Source organism: Hippopotamus amphibius, chromosome 5 (genome assembly GCF_030028045.1).
Source record: "Hippopotamus amphibius kiboko isolate mHipAmp2 chromosome 5, mHipAmp2.hap2, whole genome shotgun sequence".
NCBI lineage: Eukaryota > Metazoa > Chordata > Mammalia > Artiodactyla > Hippopotamidae > Hippopotamus > Hippopotamus amphibius.
In genome coordinates, this window is record NC_080190.1 from 102,330,995 (window position 1) to 102,351,260 (window position 20,266).

The following is a 20,266-nucleotide window of genomic DNA, read 5'->3' on the forward strand; positions in this document are numbered from 1 at the left end:
AGGAATAGAAAGACTTTTTTTTTTGCCTCTATGAATCTTAGAAGCCTCTATGAATCTTAGAAGAATTTACTGACAATGTTTGGCTAGACAACATAAGAACTATAGTATGGGTTTTGTCCTTTTGACACAAAAATAGGCATTCTGAGCAAACCACACGTGTGGACTCTTAAGAACCCTGTGTTACCAATATGGTTAGGTAGACTCTTATTCATACTTAATGGAATAATGGCCGCTGTTGCCGAGAAAAACCTGGCCTCTGTTCACCTATGCCAATTAGAAATACCGAGACAGAGCTTTGGAGGAGTAGAAAGGAATAGCTTTATTACTTTGCCAGGTGAAGGAGGAACACAGTAGGTTAGCGCCTCAAGAACCCTCCTCTCTGGGGAACAGGGAGAGGTCTTATAGTCAGGGCTCCTGGTCAGGGGTAGGCGATAAGGATCAGGGTAGTAACAGTCTTGCATTCTTCTGATGGGTTGGTGGTGATTTTAGTAGGAGTCAGTATTGTCAACCTTCAGGTCCAACTGCTCTGGGGTCTACATGTTTGTGGGCAGCATACCATCATTAGTCATTAACTTCTAGCACCTGGAGGGGGTTTCAACTTCTGCAAAATAGCTCAAAGATATTGTTGTGTGTGTTGTTGCTGGGGAAGCAGGACCTGCCCCAAGGCTGCTCTTGCCTGTTTCTCCCAGGTTGCGTGCATCCCCTCCCTTCATTAATTAACAACTGCTTGAATCTGCCCACTGGAACTCAGGGAAGGTCATGGGGGCTGAATGAAGGCTGTTTTCCTATAATCAAAGAAATAGGGGACACAGAAAAGCTTTGTGCCCAGGAGCCCCACAGGACCCTGCTTGGTATCAGCTACCTCCTAGGCAGCTAGAATATGACACTTCTATTCCATATATAGAACTCCTTGTGTGTGTGTGTGTGTGTGTGTGTGTGAGAGAGAGAGAGAGAGAGAGTGATCATTTGGATGGGAGTCTCTGCATTCAAATTAATGTGGGGAGACCGAGGTTCCAATGGTGGTGGGGATGGAGCCAGATTCAAAGACTAAAACATAAAAATCTAGAACTTGTCAAGTGTGATTATGTATGACCACATATGTGATAGACAAATCTTTCTTCCTAATAGGATAATTATGTACCTTCTTATTTCTTGACCACTTCATTTCTTCTTCGTACCTGTCTTCTTAGAAATGAAAATAACTTTCTCCAATTTTGAAATCACTGTAACTTTTTTCAGAGATTTCAGGTGGTTCTATGTTAGTTTATAAACCTCTATTCTTCAGTTCAATGGAGGTTATCTCAAAAGAATATCTTGATGTGTGACATAAGATTGCTAATAAAATATGCTGAAAATTTAAGACAAAGTTACACGAGAACATGTATAAACATTGTAATCAAATCATTTAAATTTTTTAAAGTTATTAAAATTTCCTACAACTGGAAATTTTGTGGCTTGAGGGGAGAGATTAAGTTTACCAAGATATGTACTCATAGCAGGGATGTTTATAAACATGATCTCATTTATTCCTCTCAATAACTTGCAAAAACTTCCTTTACAAGATGTGGGAGTGAGTCACAGGGAGTCAATGTTTTGCCTAAGATCCTACAGCTATTAAAAGGCTTGTTCATCTAAATCTAAACCCCTAATACCCCTCCTTTGAACTGAATTGCTAAACTTATGCCTGAACTTTTGTCAGGGTAAAATGTTTTTCTCTATTTACAAAGGACGAAGAGACCAAATTCCCCTTACCCCTGTTTTTAGAGTATATGTTTAGAGGTCTAGTGAATCTGGGTCCTTCTTCTAACTTTTGACTTAGAAATAATCTCATCAGGGATTAATCCCACTCTCTAATGTTTACAGCATAGAGTTATCTCCAAAAGTAAAGGCCAAATAACCTCTAGATACAAGATAATGCTGAATTTTACTTGAGCCCTATGATCCTAAAAAACAGTGAAGGTTAAGACCCCCCCCCCCCGCCACCCCCATTCCACTCTTGGTGTTTTAGAAAAGGCTTACTGCAAAGAACCACCCTTCCACTATGACTCAGATAAGACCACTGATACCTCCCTGTTTACTTATGACACAGCTAGACACAGACCTTTCAACCCCCCAAACTCCTATTCTTGGACCCATAAATGATGAGCTAAACTGTTTTATCCTGTTGATCAATGAGAATAAAATTCTTGTTAACCAAACTTTGGATAAACTTTTCTTCCAGGACTCTGAACTTTGGCCCACCATCAGACTGAACTAATACAAAGCCCCTCCAGAAGGATCCCTCCTGGAAAATAGGCTGCTCCCAGGGTGAAACACTACCCAATCTACCATTCACCTCATTTCCCAGCATCCAGTTTGTTCTAGTCTTGTTTATTCCTCTCTATAAAAAGAAAAACCCTTTTAGCCTAACTCTTCATATGATTGCAGATTTTATGGTCAAGGCTCTCTATTGCAATAGTTCCATCTTCCCTTGCAATAATTCTTTCAAATAAAGCACCTCCTAACCCTAACCCTAACCCTAACCCTAATTTAGTAAAGTCCATATTTGTTTTTAATCTGACACATGTAATGGTGAAGCTCTGGAAATGGCTCTGAGATCTCTTAGAAGCTGTACAGGAAACTATCAAGAGGTTCAACTTTTTGTCTCTTGGGGAGATAAATGATGTATAAAATGTGTGAGATTTTTGTCCTGATGAGCAAGACAGCCTTAGGTTTCCCTCAGCTTGACTAAACTTTAGACAGGTTTCCTGACTACAGGTCCATGACCTCATTTTCTTAGAGCATTTACTTTAGAAAACTTGTATTTGTAAACTCTTTCTCTGCCCCTTTGAGGTGTAAATCTTCTCCCAGCCTTTTGCCAGTTTCATAATTTAGTTACTTCTTTCTCAAGGACCTGAAAGCCATCCTTTTGAAATGTAATCAATCAGGGAAAATAAGGGCCCCATCTCTCAGTCTCTGTGGGTGAGTAGGAGCCTAACTTAGATAAGTGACAATTAGCAAACACAGATGGCCTAATCACCTTGACCAACCTCCTCTCTAGTGTCTTCTAGTACTTTTCCAGCAGTTCATCCCAATACTTAAAAACTTTGCTGCCCTCTGTTTCAACAGAGTTGGGTTCAAGCTTTCTCCTCCATTGTAATAGGCTTGACCCCTACTGCCATATTCCTGAAAAGAGTCTTCCTTGCCTGGTTAACTCCATCCAGTGCAATTTTTCTTTGACATTAACATTGTGGTCACTTTGGTGGTAGCTTGCATGCATATAAATATTTCCTTAAAAAATTGCACTATGTTGGTAGCCTAGGGTCTTTTTGTTGGCAGTATTGTTTTATTTCTCCAGTAACTTTCATAGCTAGCCTTTTGAAATCTGACAGCATTAATACTTCAGATTGCTCTATTTTCCTCTAGCACATCATAGCACTACTAGAAAAGCAGCGTTTCCTCTCTTTTTTATATACTTAAGGCTTATTTTTAGACTGCCTCTCATTTCTAAAGAGCACTTTAGAACCCTTCTACTCTCTTCCTCTTTTGTTTCTCTCTGTGTAGAAACTCTGGAATTGTGAAAATATTTTATTTTGTTTGAGTCTATACTCTAGATTTATTATTCTGCCTCTTAACATCAGCAGAGGAAGTCTGGAAATTGCTTGTCTACCACAATACTTGTAACATCTCAAAATCCCTTAGCTCTAAAGCCCATTTTCTAAAGACCACATTGCCCTCCTGTTGTAGCCGGAATCATAACATCTAGTATACTTATCGGGGCATACTTTAGTTTTGAATTCTCTGAAGTTTATTTTCTTATGAACTTGTGATTGTTTGCTTTTTGTGTGCTTTGGGGGCTTAGAAATTGCAGCTGGGGAGGCTTATTTTCTGGTTTGTTTTATAACTCAGTGTTCTAGCTTTGCTAACTAAATTCAGGTTACTTAAAATTTGCATTTTTATCCCTCATGGGAGGTAATAATACAAAATCACCGAAAACCAACATAACAGAGTCAATACTGCTGTGTTGACTTTGATGTGCTGGTTTTAAGCCTCCTTCTGCTGTTCCTCCTCAGTGCCTTTAAGATGCAGGCTGCTGCCTGAATGACCTACTGAATAAGTTATAATGAAAACTGTTTGCTTCTCTGCTTTGTATAATAATGCTCTAAATCACAGAGGGCATGCATACACGAGTAATATTTAGAACACAATCTGATTACAATACACAACAAAATGTACTTAAAATAAGACGGCTCCTAGTTTGAGGTAATCTGAGGATATTTTTCTCTGTTTCTTTAACAAATATTCATTAACATTAACATGTGCTAAGCCCCACACTAAGGAAAAATACCAAATAAAATAAGCCCTGAGAAATTCACACATCAGTGAGCCAGAAAGAAGGGAAATCACTAATTACAATATAGAAAGTTAACTAAATGAGACTTGTATAGTGTGGTCTAAGAAAGAAGCAAACCCAATTGTGTCCGGGATAAGTTGGGGGCCTTGTTCAGGGATGAGTTCATGACATGTGAGATTGGTCTTGAAGAAACAGCATGTGTTGACCAGTCAGATGAAGTAAAGAGTGGGGAAGGATATTCAAGGAAGGAGAAACAGGATATACACAAAGACATGATATAATGTGTCAAATATTGGCAAGTAATTCAGCATCCCTCTATTCTACCCACCTCACCCATCCCCATATGCCTTATCGGATGCCGAAGACTGGATGCTGAGGAATCCAAAACCAAAAGAAAGGGGTTTTTAGGCTAGTGGAGATAAACCTTTAAAAAAATTAGTAGCAACAATGAAATGAGTATCCTAACAGGGGTCTGTGTAGGTTCTAGGGGACACACTTAACTCTAGGGATATCTGGAAGGTTTCTAGAGGGTGTAGTGTTAGACAGAGCTGAACATTGACATATGAATGGATGTTCCCCAGGACGAGGAAGAGAATCACATTCCAGAAAAGTCAGTCCCGGCCCCTAACTCTCACCCTTCAGGCAACTTCCGCTTCTTTCAATACAATCACAAGATATTGCACTCTTTTGCACGAGGCCTCTTTCTCCCAGCATCATGTTTCTAAACTTCCTCCACATTGTTGCACGTATCAACAGTTTGCTTCCTTTATATCCATTTTCCAATTGATTGTTTCTAGTTTGGGGATATCATGAGTAGAACTGCTAAGACTTTCTTATACAAGTGCTTCCTGGACACATATTTCCATTTCTCTTGAACGCTTAGGGGTTGAATTGCTGATGCATTATGTCTAGTTTTATAAGAAACTGCCAGACATCCTCAATGGTCGTTGCACTGTATCTGCCTACCACCCATGTTGGAGAGTTTCAAAGCCAACATTTGATCCTATTAGTCAATTTTGGCAATTCCTGGGGCGGGCGGTGGGGGGGGTTCACTGTTACTTTATTGTTGTTTTAATTTTTATTTTCCTGAATACTAATGGTTTCGAGTGAATTTTTATGTGCCTATTTCTTCTTTGGCGAAGTGCCTATTCACCCTTCCTTCTTCACGTACCATGTGCTCTGTCTCCAAGGTTCTCAACTCTGGTTACACACTAAAACGTCTTTGGACTTTTGCTTGGGCCCCACCCCCAAGTTTAATCTGATTGAATTGTTACAGTTTGAGGCCCCTGTCCTCGTGATTTATAAAAAAGCACCCTTGGTGATTCTATGTGTACCAGATTTGAAAACCCAGGTGCGGTAGTCCAGTGATTTTCAAACTGTAGGTATCAGAATCACCTGGAGGGCTTGTGAATATACAGATTGCTGAGACTCCCCCACAGAGTTTTTGATTCAGTAAGTCTGAGTTAGAGCCTGAGAATTTGTTTTTCTGAAAATTTGCTTTCTAACAAGTCTCTACATCATATGATGCTGCTAGTCCTGGGACCACCCACTGAGAACCCCTGCTTTAGCCAAACAAATCAACCCGCTTCTCAATAGACAGCAAAGTCCTTCAAGCCTTTCCTCTTGATATTTTCTATTCTCTGTTGGTAATGCCATCTAAGCTTTGTTTACCTTGCACAGGCTTTCTCAATAAGAACGAAACCCCAAAGTCACAACCTTCATGATGTCTGTTCAGACTCATTTGCTCTATTTCACTTCCCATAGATCACGATGCATGTGATACTTGCACTTACCACACTGTTTTGTTAATATCTGTTCACTTGTTCTGGCTGCAGCACTTCCCTCTCCTACTCAGTGAGAGCTCTATAGAACCAGAAGCCACTACGCTTTGTTCTTTGAATCTTTAGCAACTTACAGTATCTGGCACATTACTGAGTTTCTGCAATTTATTCAAAAATTTCATGGTTCTTTTAATGAATGAGTGGCTGGGTGACCATAGGAAATGTGCTATATAAGGGTTCTCACATGCTCAGATTCTTCAAAACCACAATTGACCATCTGTTATTAAATTGGTAGCCAGATCACATCAGCCAGAGAGCAAATCTATAGCAAAAACTAAAATAAAAGGCATATATCACCACAGGCTACAGGTAGCATTATCCTTTAAAAAGAAAGTCATAAAAGGGCTTGAAAAGGAATTCTTTTGGATTGAATAAGCCAGCAAGTATAAAATAAAAGAAAAAGTTAACGAGATGAAAGCGAAGTATGATTCTTCTCAGAATATTACATTTGTTTCCTGAAGGCTTTCTTATCAAATAAGAAGTGCTTTTCAACAAATTTGACTCTCTAGAGACTTTAAAGACATAAGGTTCCATATGAAAGATTATGTTGCTAGAAATTTTGTAATGTTTTATTGAAAGCTTCACTTGCAAAATGAGATGGTAACAATAAACTCAATAATGATAACAATAGTTGCAATTTACATCTTAAATTGTTTTGGAGACTTCCTTAAGCACAGCTCATGAATTATCTCATTTAATCCTTACTAGAGCCCTCAGAAGGGGTGTTATTATTCCAGTTTCATAGATAACAATGCAGATGCTGAAAGAAGTTAAATAATGTGTTGAAGGCCAGTATTCAAACCTATTTCTATTGAGTATTGCCAGGTAAATCACAGGAAGCTCTGGTGAATTTCAATTTCAGATAAATGATAACTTTTTTTGTTTCAAGTATGTCCCATGGAATACAGGGGACATGATTATATTAGAAAATTACTCTTGTTTATCTGAAATTCAGATTTAACTGGTGTCTTGTGTTTTTATTTGCCAAATCTGGAAACCCTACCTCTATCTTTGTGCTAGGCATGTGTGTTTTAGATGTTACCTCATTTACTTTTCACAGCAATCCCAGATCAGGCATATATTATTATCAACCCTTTTTTACTGATGAAAGACAGGTAACTCGCCTGCACAAAGTCATAGAGATTTGAACTGCTTCTGTCAGAAATTCAAATTTAACCGACTATAGACAGGGCTCATGTGTTTAACAACCAAGCCATCTAGCTTCCTGGGGAAAATAGAAGTTTACCCTAAGCAGAGTTCTTTAGCTGAAATAAAAATGACTGAAATCAAGGGAGATGCCAAAAGAACTAGTCTGAAATTCATTCTGAGGAATATTTATTACAGAAGGATCAGAGCTCCCAAAGAGGCTGGATTCCAAGATTGGAAGCCAGAGCAGAGATGTCAGCCTATCACACCCTTTGCCTCATATTAAAGGCTTAGCCATATCCTGTTTCTGTTGAGAAGAGCTGGCCACTTAGCTGTCATGGCCTTGGCCATTTGTGGCTCAGAAGCATGTCACCCAGGCCAGGTCACTTGCAGGACACATGCACCTTGACTGTTCAACCTATCTCTAACTCCACTTAAATTATGAATGGAGGCTTTCTTTATGTCCTTAATAGCTGTTGTCAGGAGGGTCGGACGATAGCATATGACAGATTGATAGAGTTCAAGATGAAGGTTTTGAATACAGACCCAAATCAAATAGGTTTAGTGAACACTTTCTTGCTCCCTTGTGATATATACCTCTAACTAATTCAGTTGGCACTACCATTGGGAATGTGTCTCCCAAGTTCTTATTTGTCCTCTAGCTAGTGTTCAGTCCAAATGATGATATTAAAAAGAGTTTGAAGCACAGTTGATACGGGAGAGCATCCACGTGAAAGATTTCATTAGGAAAGAAACAAAAAGCTTTGAAAAGAAGGAAACGTTTTCAGTCTAGTTCATGAAGACCGAGGATATTGATCAGAGTGCTTTATACCTTCCAGTTTTTCAATCGTGTATCAGAATGCCTGCTTTGAGTTCTCTTCAACTACAGCATTGGATATGTGGTCTAGGACCTTCCCCAATGTGCACAGCAATTCAATAGCTTGTAAGCCCAGGTGACTCACTGCTTAGCTGAATGTTTTGTTAAATGCTGAAAGATGTATTACAACGTGGTACTCAACTTGCACGCCTAAGTATTACACAATCCAGCTAGGTCATTCTACTGTGGATTCTTAGTAGAGTTCCCTGATTTGACTGTATGTAGTCAGCAAAAGAAATTACAAGTAAAATTCAAAAGAGCTCAGATTCTCTAATGCATTTGAATATTTGGTCTGTCTATATAGTTTCTTTTGGGAATTGATGTAGCGCTATAGTTTCAAACCTCAGCCTGATAAAAGCACAGATTCCTGGACTCTTCCCCAGATAATCCATGTCAGCATTTCTAGCAAGCACCTTAGGTCTTTGGATGTAAGTCGACCCAAAACTTTCCTTTGGAAAAAGCTGATTAGCCTCTCAAAGGCTGCTGAATGTAGCTGACAGCTTATGATGTCCTTGGATGTGCACAGTCACCTTTCTCATTCATCTTCTCTCATGCACCTGGAGAGAGTTCATTTCCCCTTTGGAATTAGCGGGGCACTAAGCACTCACTTGGCTACAGAATTCTCATTTGGGCACAGACTACTTCTTTGTGGATTATGTTATTTTATAGAAAAGCGGATTACAACTTTGGTGGATATGGAGAAAGTAAAAAAGCTTGAAAGATAAATGTCTTTGTGAAGTTTTTAGTAGTTTTATCAAAAACCTATTTACCTATCTGCTTATCTATCCATCCACCCACCCACTTAATATGAAATATCTAATGTATTTTTGATATTAAATATAATTTCCATAAAATGATCTGAGAACAATGAAGGCTGATTTGAATATTCTTCCTCATCTTAGCACATGCTGTTCCTTAACTCAGCGTCCTTTGAGGTAAAGTTCTAGCACTGCTTCTGCCAGGAGACTCTGGTGACTTCCCATCTATGTGTGAGTCCCCGCTTGTAAACTGGATCTTTCATATGGGTCTTATCATAATACATCGCTTTGTGTGTTTTGTCTGTAGCTTTCATCGTCAGTTAATACATAGTCTTCTTGAGGAAAAAAACATGACTTTCTTCATTATTCCCATAGCAAAAATCTCATGAGTGGTCAGTCAATAAGTATTTGCTAATGGATTTATTCAGAAACAATTCTGACAGCAGTTTGATAAGGTATGTATAATGCATCAATATTAAAATATATTTAATGTTCAATTTTAAATATATTCAAACCTTAATTTAGAGACACTAATGAACTGCATAGGCATAGATTAGTATAGAATCACAGATTTTTAGCCTTGACTGGCTTCTTATAAATGATAAAATCCAAGTCTATTATTTTTTACTTAAGGAAATCAGTCTTCTCTAAGGCACTAAGCTACTTGACAAAAAGAACTGCTTACTTAAACATTTCGTTTTACATATAAAATAATCATTTTAGTTATCTGTATAATTTTTGTAGCACCTGGTTCATTCACAGTAGGCACCTAAACATCAGTTGAATGGATTGTTTAATGAAAATTGATTTCACTAACTGGATATTTAGATGTAGATATTGTATGAAGCAGCTTCCCACATGCTCCACAAGGGGTGCCACCACTTATGGCTGTCCCTCTAGCACATTTTGCTGGCTCTCCCTTCCTTCAGATACAAGTCTTTCTTCCCATTCATTTCAGATTTTCTTTGAGCAGCTGGTTGAGCATGTGGATACTAGTTTTCTTTTTAGTTCCTATTGTATGCACTAAAAACCTAATTATATTGTATCCTTGCTGAATTTGTAATTACGAGTATATCCTCCTTTTAAAAAGAGAAGGTATATGTCTTTCCTTTTTGGGAACCAAGCATGATTTGGTTCATGTGGTCTGGAAAAGAAAGTACAACAGAAGAGGGACTTTTCTCTCGGCCAATCACTGGGAGGGACTCCCCAGTCTCCATTTAGACTACAGGGGCTGAATTTACTCATGCTGACTCATTGATTTCCAAGTCTTAGAAACAAAATGACATACTAGAGATAGTATCCTTACTTCCCATTAGCTAAACCCCCAATTATAAGGCAGGAGTTGAGGGAGAAAACCTGAGAACCTCCAGGCAGCAAGAGTTCTAATTAGTTACTTTCTGTGTGTTCAGAGCATAAACTAAGCACTATGGTTTGGCTTTGTTCCCTTGGCTGCATGCTAAACCCTTGCTCCTTCAGACACAGTGTTCCTGGAACACAGACTGACTCAGAGGAAAGATCAAACAGAATGGATTTTAGAAATTTCTGATCTAACTTTACTATTTGCAGATAAGAAATTTGAGACTCAGAGAAGTATGTTTAAGGTGAATCGATTGGATTGGATAGTGACAAATCTGGGACAAAAATGGGCCTTGGTACCTCTTTCATGACAGCTGACTTTTCATAACTGTCTTACTCTTTTACTTCTATCTGGTGTTTGGAGTGATTTCATGCACATAGAGATGAGCCATCTTGCATCTGAGCCTCTCAGTTCCCTGAATTCTTCATAAGGAGTGACTTTTCTCCTGATCCCACTTCCATCACCCCCTTCCATGGATTTTCTCTTCATCTAACTGTCACTTCTCTGAAATATCTCAGTCTCTGAGTACAACCCTCCCTTTTCTCTTACTCATTTCCTTTCCTTTCCTCTGGTCCTTATCGGTATAGGGACCTCTATTCCCTTTGTGCCACTATTTTCTCCTTCTCAGTCCCCTTCCTGTGTCCCCTTCCTTCCCTGTCTAGGTTCAATTCCATGATTTCTCCGGTTAGCCACACTTTTTACTTATGTTCTCAACTCTACTTATTGTTTTTCTTTGCACTAATCTGACAAAAATCCAACTGATAAAATCCAGTGGAGGCAATTCCCAGCTGCACTGGTTGACACCTCCATAACAGTGGTTCTCAAAGAGAACCCCAGACGGGCAACATCAGCAGGACTCGGGAACCTGTTGGAAATGTGAAATCCCAGACTCACTCAGCCTACTGAATCAGAAACTCTTGGAATGGGACACAGCAATCTGTGTTTTAACCATCAGGAATGGGAATGAATAAACTCCAGGTTATTCTGATAAAACTTAAAGTTTGCAAAATACTACTCTTTAATGCTAACCTCAATTGGCTGTGAAAACTGTCAATCTTTACATGTTTTCCAAATTAGTGTCTTCTACGTTTTCCACACTCGCTTCTTCACATCTTCTCCTTTTTCCTCAAATCTGTGATAATGCCCACCTCTTCTCACTTTTCAGAGATTATCACCCTCTGACTTGCAGTTGGTGCTTGAATTCCCTCAAGCACTTGCCACCAAATCTTCAGACTTACTACAGTTTGTTGCAATGAAGGTGTGTCCTTTTCAGGTCGAAGCCCAGCCTATACATACACCTGCATCCTAGATTCCTTTCCCGTCAGCACCGGGGACTTTCTCCCTTTCTCCTCACCAAGTTCTTTCTCTCTCTCCTGGCATCTTCCTGGTTTTTAGCAACTGTGCAGATGACAATGATGTTTACCAGCATGCGTAAGACTGGAAAGAGATAAGATGGCTAGAAAAAATCAAGAATGTTTCTGGCATGTTAAGTGTCAATTGTTTACTGAACATCTATGAGGAGATAGGCATCTACTGGAGTCTGGAATTCCAGGAGGAGATGAGAAGTAGAAATATAGATTTAGGAATCTCTGGCCTATAACTAACACTTAGAGCTCCGGTATTTAATGAGGTTACCTTGCAAAAGGGTGTAGTAAGAGAAGGTGGTCCATGACAAAGCCCTGGGCTACTCCATTATTTAGTGGGGATATGGAGGGAAAGTTTCTAGCACAGGTGAGTGAGCACGAACAACTAGTATTCTGAGAAATTCTCCCGATCAGTTTTCAGTGAAATTCTGCTGAGAGAGAGATTAAAATAAGAACAGAGAGGCAACCATTGGTAATGGCAACATGGAAGCCTCCAGAGACCTCAACAAAAGCAGTCACAACAAGGTGGTGACAACAAAAGTCTGATTAGAATGGGCTGAGGAACTTATGTTGGTGGATTAAAGTCCTGCCTAAGGAGAAGCTGAGAAACTTGTTAGCCTTTCATTCTGCCCCTGCTCAATAGATTCCAGAAATCAAATCAGTTCTAAAAATAGGTACTTAAGTCCTTCAAACTGATGCAGACTTTTGTAGAAATAAGGGTGGTTGTTAAAGGCTCTTATCTGAAAAGTTTAAATGAAGGTGCCATGCAATTTAAACAGAGCTGGAATGTTAAAAATTAATATAGAATTCCATAAATGAAACTAAAGAGAGTGTAGTCACCATGCCAAAACAACCACCACACAAAATTAGTTAAGTAACAACAAGGATTAAAACAAATTGGAATCTGATATTACCTAGGATAAGTCAAGTTTAACACAATGAGTCCATACATATTTGAGGCGCAGCAACACACACACACACACACACACACACGCACACACCTTATCATTTTTATTAGTCAATCCCTTTAAGATAGTAAATTTAATTTCATGGCCGATAAACTATGAGAAATAGAACCCTCATCAGCATATATTTACCAAGCCCCTGGTGTATTTATACAAGAAAAACCATCTGGAAATGAGGAGTATGATGATTACAACATTGGGAAAATAAAACATGTAAAGAATCAAGTATCGGTCCAATCCGCAACTCATAAAAACTGGTTATCAAGCAGCACAGGCACTGAAGACGATAGGCTGGCTATACACCAAAGGGTCATCTTCGTGAGAAGAGTGTACAAAGGACTGTTGGCCATATAACTAATATAATTTTCATCTGTGAGTGACACTTTTAAATAAGAGGGGAGCCATGAATCTTCCAGTAAATGACTGTTTTGTTACCAGGATATTATACCATATACAGCTCACATGTAATTGCACAAACACAAGATTCCTTTCATGATGAAGCATTTGAGAAAGAGAATCTTTCATTTGAAACTGTAAGTATACCTAATCTCATATATAACATTCCTGTTCATTCATTTGTTCCCTTATATTTTAAATTAGCCAAAATATATTGAGCACTTATTATGTGCAAACCACTGCCTGAGGTTGCCTTAAATATATGTGTGTAAGAAAGAAATAAGCCCCCAATAATTATTCTATATTTTAGAATGAATGAGTTGCTGACATGCTGGTACTATTACCAAAGGGTGTGGACACCAAGTGTTCAGTTCCTACCAGCTCATGACCCCCATCTTCATCGAAGTCCTCCTCTATCCCATCAGTCATCTCTTCTCCATCGGCATCAGGCCCTCCTTCAGCAGGCTCCTCTGTAGAGTGGTCTGCATTCTCTGACACACATTCATCTTGGATCAGCTCTATACTCTCTTCCAATTGCTTCTTCTGAGCTTCTGGGGGGGGAGAAAGCAAATGACTACTACCTTGGGTTGCTCACGAGCCATTTGGATAAACCATGAAAAAACAGTCTATGAATGGGTAAACTCTGTACTATTTAGGGTGTGAGGAAGATAAAGCAATATTCTGTTAAGGTTGAATTTATTCAGTCATGTAAATTATGTTCATATATCTATGTGTATTTACATGAAAGCATATTATCTTTTAACAGAATTGGCAGAAATGGGGGAATCCAGATGGTACTTGTATATAAAGAAACAAAGATTTACATAAACAGTTTGATCTTTCTGGTTATATATATTCCTTTCTGATAAGGATGTTCTCTCTGAGGAGAAAATACAGCAAGAAAAAAAAAAAGAGGGGGGTTGGAAATCAGATAAAACATAGAACTTGTTCACTCAAGGAAGGAGGATGAAGGAAGCTCACTGACAAGTTCAAGCCTAAGTGAAAAAGACAAAAACTCACTGAGGAAAACAGTGCAAAAGCAGATATGTTGGCTGTCAACAACATGTCCATGTGAACAATCCTTTGATGTTTTTTACTCTAAATTCCGTTGGTAGACGTGGTTAACTACAATGGTTAAGAATAAAATTCTGGTGTCAGAGAGCCCAGGTTCAATGTCGACCTTCCTCATTTACAAGCTTTGTGATGCTGAAATGATTAACCCTCCTTACGCTTCAGTTTTCTCATCCACACAATCAGGATAGATATATTTTAACTTTCAGGGCTTGGAGTAGTAAATCAAAGTGTTCAGTATAGTGATTTGCAAATAATAAGTGCTCAAAAAATGAAGCTACATTCTACATTAATAGAATTCTGTCTGATATCAGGGTGTATGCATTCCGTTTACAGAAATCTGCCCAAGTGGCAATTATGCTGACAACTTAATAATTATTTTCCCTAAGGGTTGGTTTTCCTCTCTTGTGAAAATACCAAGAAGCACTGGGTATTGAATAAATGATATTATCTCATGTTCCTCCTTCTCCTATTCCCATGTGTACATGACTATCTCCAAAGCTGGGTGCTTTTCACTCATTTTGATTATTATTATTTTATCAGATGATTATCCCATTATTTGAGTTTTAAGAGATGCTACACTTTGAGTTTATTTATTTATATTTTATGGCAATAAGGACAGTTGATAGAGCCAAAATATTTCGGGGTATTCATTCCTGGTCTTTTTCATAATGTGAGTTAAAAGGAAAATAAGCATTGTTATGTACATATTGATCCAGCACAAATTTTTTCAAATGTAACTAATATGTAAATCAATAAATGGATAAACACGATGTATAAGTAAGCAGATATCATCTTTTATAAATTGTTTAAAATGTAATACTTATTACTTATATAAATACAAGCATAACTCCAAGGAGGTATTGTGTGTTCAGTTCCAGACCACTTTTTTTCTATTCTTTGCTGTACACCCGAAACTAACACAACATTGTAAATCAACTATATTTTAATTGAAAAACAAAAGCTGTGATGGACAGACTAGTTAGAGCACTGAAAAGTTTGGACATTAATCATGTCCTCTGACATTAATCGTACCCTATGCTCCACCTTACTGCCTGTATATCGCTAATCCTGGACAGCACAATGGATTTAGCTGCTCTGGTTTGATCTTCCATTCTTTCTCCTAAAAGAGGTTTTGTATTCATCACCTGACCCCCTCACTTCTAGCCACTCTGGGTCATGATATTGCTTGTTCAAATGACCTGGTTCTTAAGTCCTGGTGTTGGTATATTAAGAAAGAAAAAGGAGTGAAGGTTTGGGGTTGGATAACTATTATTCTATAAAAAAAAGTCCCTACTATTACAACTTTCCCTAAAGTCAGACTTCCTCAATTTTAATTCATTGTGTTTATTCTTTTGTTATAATACACAAATGGGCTTCTGCTAAAATTCATATTATATTGGAAATTTATTTGGTCTGGCATATCTATTTCTTCTCTAATGATTTCAGAAATATTTGTTCTCTAAGAACTGTCACTTTTTGATGTTGAAAATTACAATTTTTCTTTTTTTTTCTCTAGAAAATCTCTGGTCCAAAAATTGTAGTGGATTTTCAGAGAATCTGTGTAGGGCCAGATCTTGAAATTGTGTCACCCTCATTTGGCTTTGTGTAACAATTTGCTTCAGTTATCTTTGGAATCCAAGCTGACTTTCCTGATCTTCTTAGTTGAATACAATCCCTCCTTCTTTGATCAACCAAAGCCCAGATCAAATAGTTCTACTGTTGTCTTCTCCTTTTCTCGTTAGTGTTTAAGCTTCCTTGAAACTTGAGCTATTGCCTCAAAAGGTCATTGTCACGCTCTAAAGGGGATAATAAAGATATAAATCTTTCATAAAGTGAAAAGTGCAATACAAGTCATTTGTCAAGAAATATTTTGATGTGCTCTGTACCCCTCATTGAATGCCTTATACATAGAAGAGATAAAGTATTAGAGAGGATATAGGATTTGATATCCACACTTTTGCTAATCACTAGTTCTCTTAACTGTAATTTTCTTTTCTAAAAGGTGAGCATAGAGATAACATCTTTCAGAAGGCTGCAGTGTGCTCAAATGAGGAAAAGAAGTGAATGTGTTCTTTAAACTATAAAGGGCACACAAACATGTTACCTTAAGAGGTACAAAACAGTTTTTGAGTTGAATCTATATTGATTACTTGATTGCTATACATAAATTGTCCATGTCAAAATAATTCAGCACTACTGATCAAGAATCATATATTACAAACACAACTTTGGATTTGACATGGCCCCTTAATTTCTGTTTAGACAGACATAGTGTTTTAAGTTACTCTGTTTTGTGTATTAATTTTCAACACACCTGTAATTCCTCTGATGACCTATTTCAAAGGCAGATGTGTATTAATGTAGTTCATTGCAAAAAAACTCTATAACATCCTCATTCATTCATTCATTAATCTGAAAGCTAAATGCATGGAAGACATTGTCTGGGTTGAGAAAAAATAGCTTTAATTACAATGGCAATTGACTCACAGGAGTTTAACAGAAACACAGGCAGTCTGTGCTTCAGGGATGTGCTCGCCACAGGTTTTTGGCATTATCTGAATGGGAAATGTTATAATCACTAAACAGTGACGGGTTTCATGAAAAAATCACACATAAAAGCATTTCCTGTTCACAGTGTAACAAGCAGTTTTGGTCCAGTTATGATCTTGTTGAAATAGAAAGAAAATAAGCAACTTGTTCTATTTTTATGAATAATTACCTAATGTTACTTCTATTAGACATGAGTATTTTTTTAAGTAGGTATTAGTTTTTTAGTTTATTCTTAACTTCATAACAGTCTCTTTATCTGCATAATTGTTTCTCTACTTATCACTTTTACTTTTTATTGTGAGCCTACGTGTGTGTACACACACATGTGTGCCTGCACTTATGTCTCTTCCACTGAAGCTTCTTTGGGGCAGAAACATTTTTACACATTTCTGTATCCCTGATGGCTAACTCAGAGGCTTACATGCATATTCAATATTTGTTGAATATATTCATGAATTTCCTTGGAACTAAAAAAATCAAAATAAATGTCTGGGTGTCAAGTTCTTTTCATAGAGGCAAAGTGATTTTTTGAATTTGGCACCATGGTAACAAAAATATAAATTCAAAGAAGCTAAAAGAAAGCTCCTTGCCACATTCTACACAAAAGCTCCACATCACTAAGGCAAAATCAACTGTGGGGTATGAGGGTTTCTCAGAGGAAAATTGTTCATGTTTATACTAAGCCTCCAGGAGAAAAATAAACTGTGATGTCTTCAAGTGCTTGCGGGAGAAGGGCTGCCTTTGATCACTGGCATCTTTTGGAGTCTTCATTGACTTCTGAAGTCAAAGTGAGGGATGACCACAAGATTTCTTTTGTGAGAAAAGTGAGTTAGTTTCAGATTTTTAAAAAGAATATATCAGGAACCAAAAAGTTAGCAGCTTGTGCCTAAAAGATATCTCTAATATTATATAAATTATTAATTTCAACAGAAAAAAAAGGTTTATTTTGGCTGCAAGTTAGTGAGTGCTTACCAAGTGCTGACTATGGGACATTCATTAACCTTAAGCCTTGAAACATCCTATAGGACTGGCTTATTTACCATTTTTCCAGAGGGAGAAATTGAGGCATACATATATTCAGTAAGGTGCCCACAGTTACTATGTACAAGAGTTGAAATTCCCACCTAAGGTTTTCTGACTCCATGGCCGGGGCTGTTTTCGAATACATCTCTCGGAAAAAATGCCTAATTTTACATACCAGGAGAGTGTTTTGAATCTCTTCAGGAACCAGATAATTTTTTTTGAGGTTTTAATTTTTTTAAATTAAAATGTTTTTATTGAAGCATAGTTGGTTTACAATGTTGTGTTAATTACTGCTGTACAGCAAAGGGATTCAGTTATACATATATATACATTCTTTTTTTACTATTATTTTCCCTTATGGTTTATCATAGGATATTGAGCATAGTTCCCTGTGCTATACAATAGGACCTTGTTGTTTATCCATTCTATATATAAAAGCTTACATCTGCTAACCCCAACCTCCCACTCCATCGTTCCCCCACCCCCCACCCCCTTGAAAACCACCAGTCTGTTCTCCATGCCCGTGATTCTGTTTCTGTTGCATAGATAGGTTGATGTGTGTCATATATTAGATTCCACATATAAGTGATATCGTATGGTATTTGTCTTTCTCTTTCTGACTTACTTCACTTAGTATGCTAATCTTTAGTTGCATCCATGTTGCTGCAAATGGCATGATTTTGTTCTTTTTAATGACTGAGAAGCATTCTATTGCATACATTTACCACATCTTTACCCATTCATCTGTTGATGGACATTTAAGTTGTTTCCATGTCTTGGCTATTGCAAATAGTGCTGCTATGAACATAGGGGTGCATGTGTCTTTTTGAATGATAGTTTTGCATGGATATATGCCCAGGAGTGGGATTGCTGGATCATATGGTAATTCTGTTTTTAGTTTTCTGAGGAATCTCCATACAGCTTTCCACAGTGGCTGCACCAACTTACATTCCCACCAACAGTGTAGGAGGGAGGAACCAGACAATTTTAAATTCAGGAATGAAGATGTCTGCTTAGTTAGGGGCAAAGCTCTAACTAAACAATGTTTTCCAAAGGAAATGAAGTACAAGTGACAGGTAAATGCTTCTGTTTAAGGGAAAATGCCTCAGGCTTTAAAAAGCCCCGAAGGAAAAAATTTGATATTAAATTTCAATCCTCATATTGAAATATGTTTTCTGTACATCTCATTTCTATTTCAACATGTACATATGATTTAGAAAACACATTAGAATTGTTGGGATTTATGTTCAAAGCATTTTTATTAAATTCAGTTTGCTGTAGAGCTATTATCATTAATATAACTCTCAAAATTGGTTGAGATGGCAATTAAGTTTTTTGACATGCTGGCTTAATTGCCAGCTAATTGCTAGCTGGATTGTCCTCAGCAGATGGTTGGAAAGAAAGCTGATATAAAACAGTCACATCATTCATCAGAGCCAGCTTGTATCCTGAAACTATTGTTTTTGCATTGCAGTATAAACTGTATTTGTAAAAAAATCTACAATACCTGTGTGTAATATGAATTTAACTCAATGATTCCAGTAAATGCCATTTAGAAAGATGCACTTATTATGACTGGTATTACTAACAGTGACATAAATGAGCATTAGGAAAGGTATGCAGGAGGAATGCTTTTAGATTAAAACACTAGTTACATAAGTACATTCCTGGCGAGAATGACCTCAAAGTTGTTCACAAGAGTACCCTCAAAAGTTGAGGTAACCATAGATTTAATATAAATCATTTAAAAAATTACTGAGATAACATGTTTTTTAAAAATCTCACAATAATTTTAAGGAATCAATATTATTTTATCCATTTTATAAATTTTATAAGGACCTTTCCAAATTTTATGCCAGTAGTAAGTTCTGAGACTAGGTTTCTAGTAGGATGTGAACCTAGTTCTGTTTGATTCCCAAGTCTGGGGCCTTGGATGTTTTAGAAGTGTAAATCTATTTGTCACAAGGAAGATGAATTAGGGAGGAACTAGAAATGGAGAGAACAGCAAAAAGTTCTTAAAAAAAAAAATAAGGGAGTACAACAGAGCAAGTGAGCAGGCTTGGGTATCAGCAGTACCATTGGGAAAATAGAGAGAAGGGATGGAGTAAAAAGATGCCAAAGGTCAGATTTTGCAACACTGGCTATAGTAGGAATAGAAGATGATGTCAAGGTTGGCAATGTGATTGACAGGATTTATGTAATGATGATGTGACAGAGGCAGGGTGCAGAGAGGACTATATTTAGATGAGAAACAGTTCAGTTTTTAAAGACTATGATTGAGCTGTGACCAAGAAAGCCTTAATGTTCCCCTTGGCTTGACTTTACTTTCAACAGACTTCATTCTGATTATGGGCTCTTATCTCCTTTTCCTTAGAGCATTTACTTTAGAAACCTTGCAATTGTAAATTCTTTCTATGCCCCTTTGTGCTGTACATTTTTTGTAACCCAGGCATGTCTTCTCCAGACCTGGAGGCCCTCTCTTTGAAATGTAGTCATCAGATAAAGATAGGACTCCTGCCTCCCAGTGGGCCAGTAGGAGCCTAACTTTCATAGAGTCAATCAGCAAACACAGATGGCCTCAC

At 37.6% G+C, this 20,266-nt stretch overlaps 1 protein-coding gene across 4 annotated transcripts in view; it reads right to left on the reverse strand.

The window, feature by feature from the left end:
• The window catches only part of RALYL (RALY RNA binding protein like), a 726,682-nt gene that overhangs the window by 17,804 nt on the left and 688,612 nt on the right, over nucleotides 1-20,266 (reverse strand). For 2 of the 4 annotated variants that reach the window (XM_057735922.1, XM_057735921.1), the window contains exon 8: nucleotides 13,416-13,588. In XM_057735922.1, coding sequence (XP_057591905.1) covers nucleotides 13,416-13,588 — 173 coding nt within the window. Of the gene's footprint in view, nucleotides 1-13,055; nucleotides 13,589-20,266 lie in introns of those variants that run through there. The other 2 variants (XM_057735919.1, XM_057735920.1) reach the window with 1 other exon arrangement.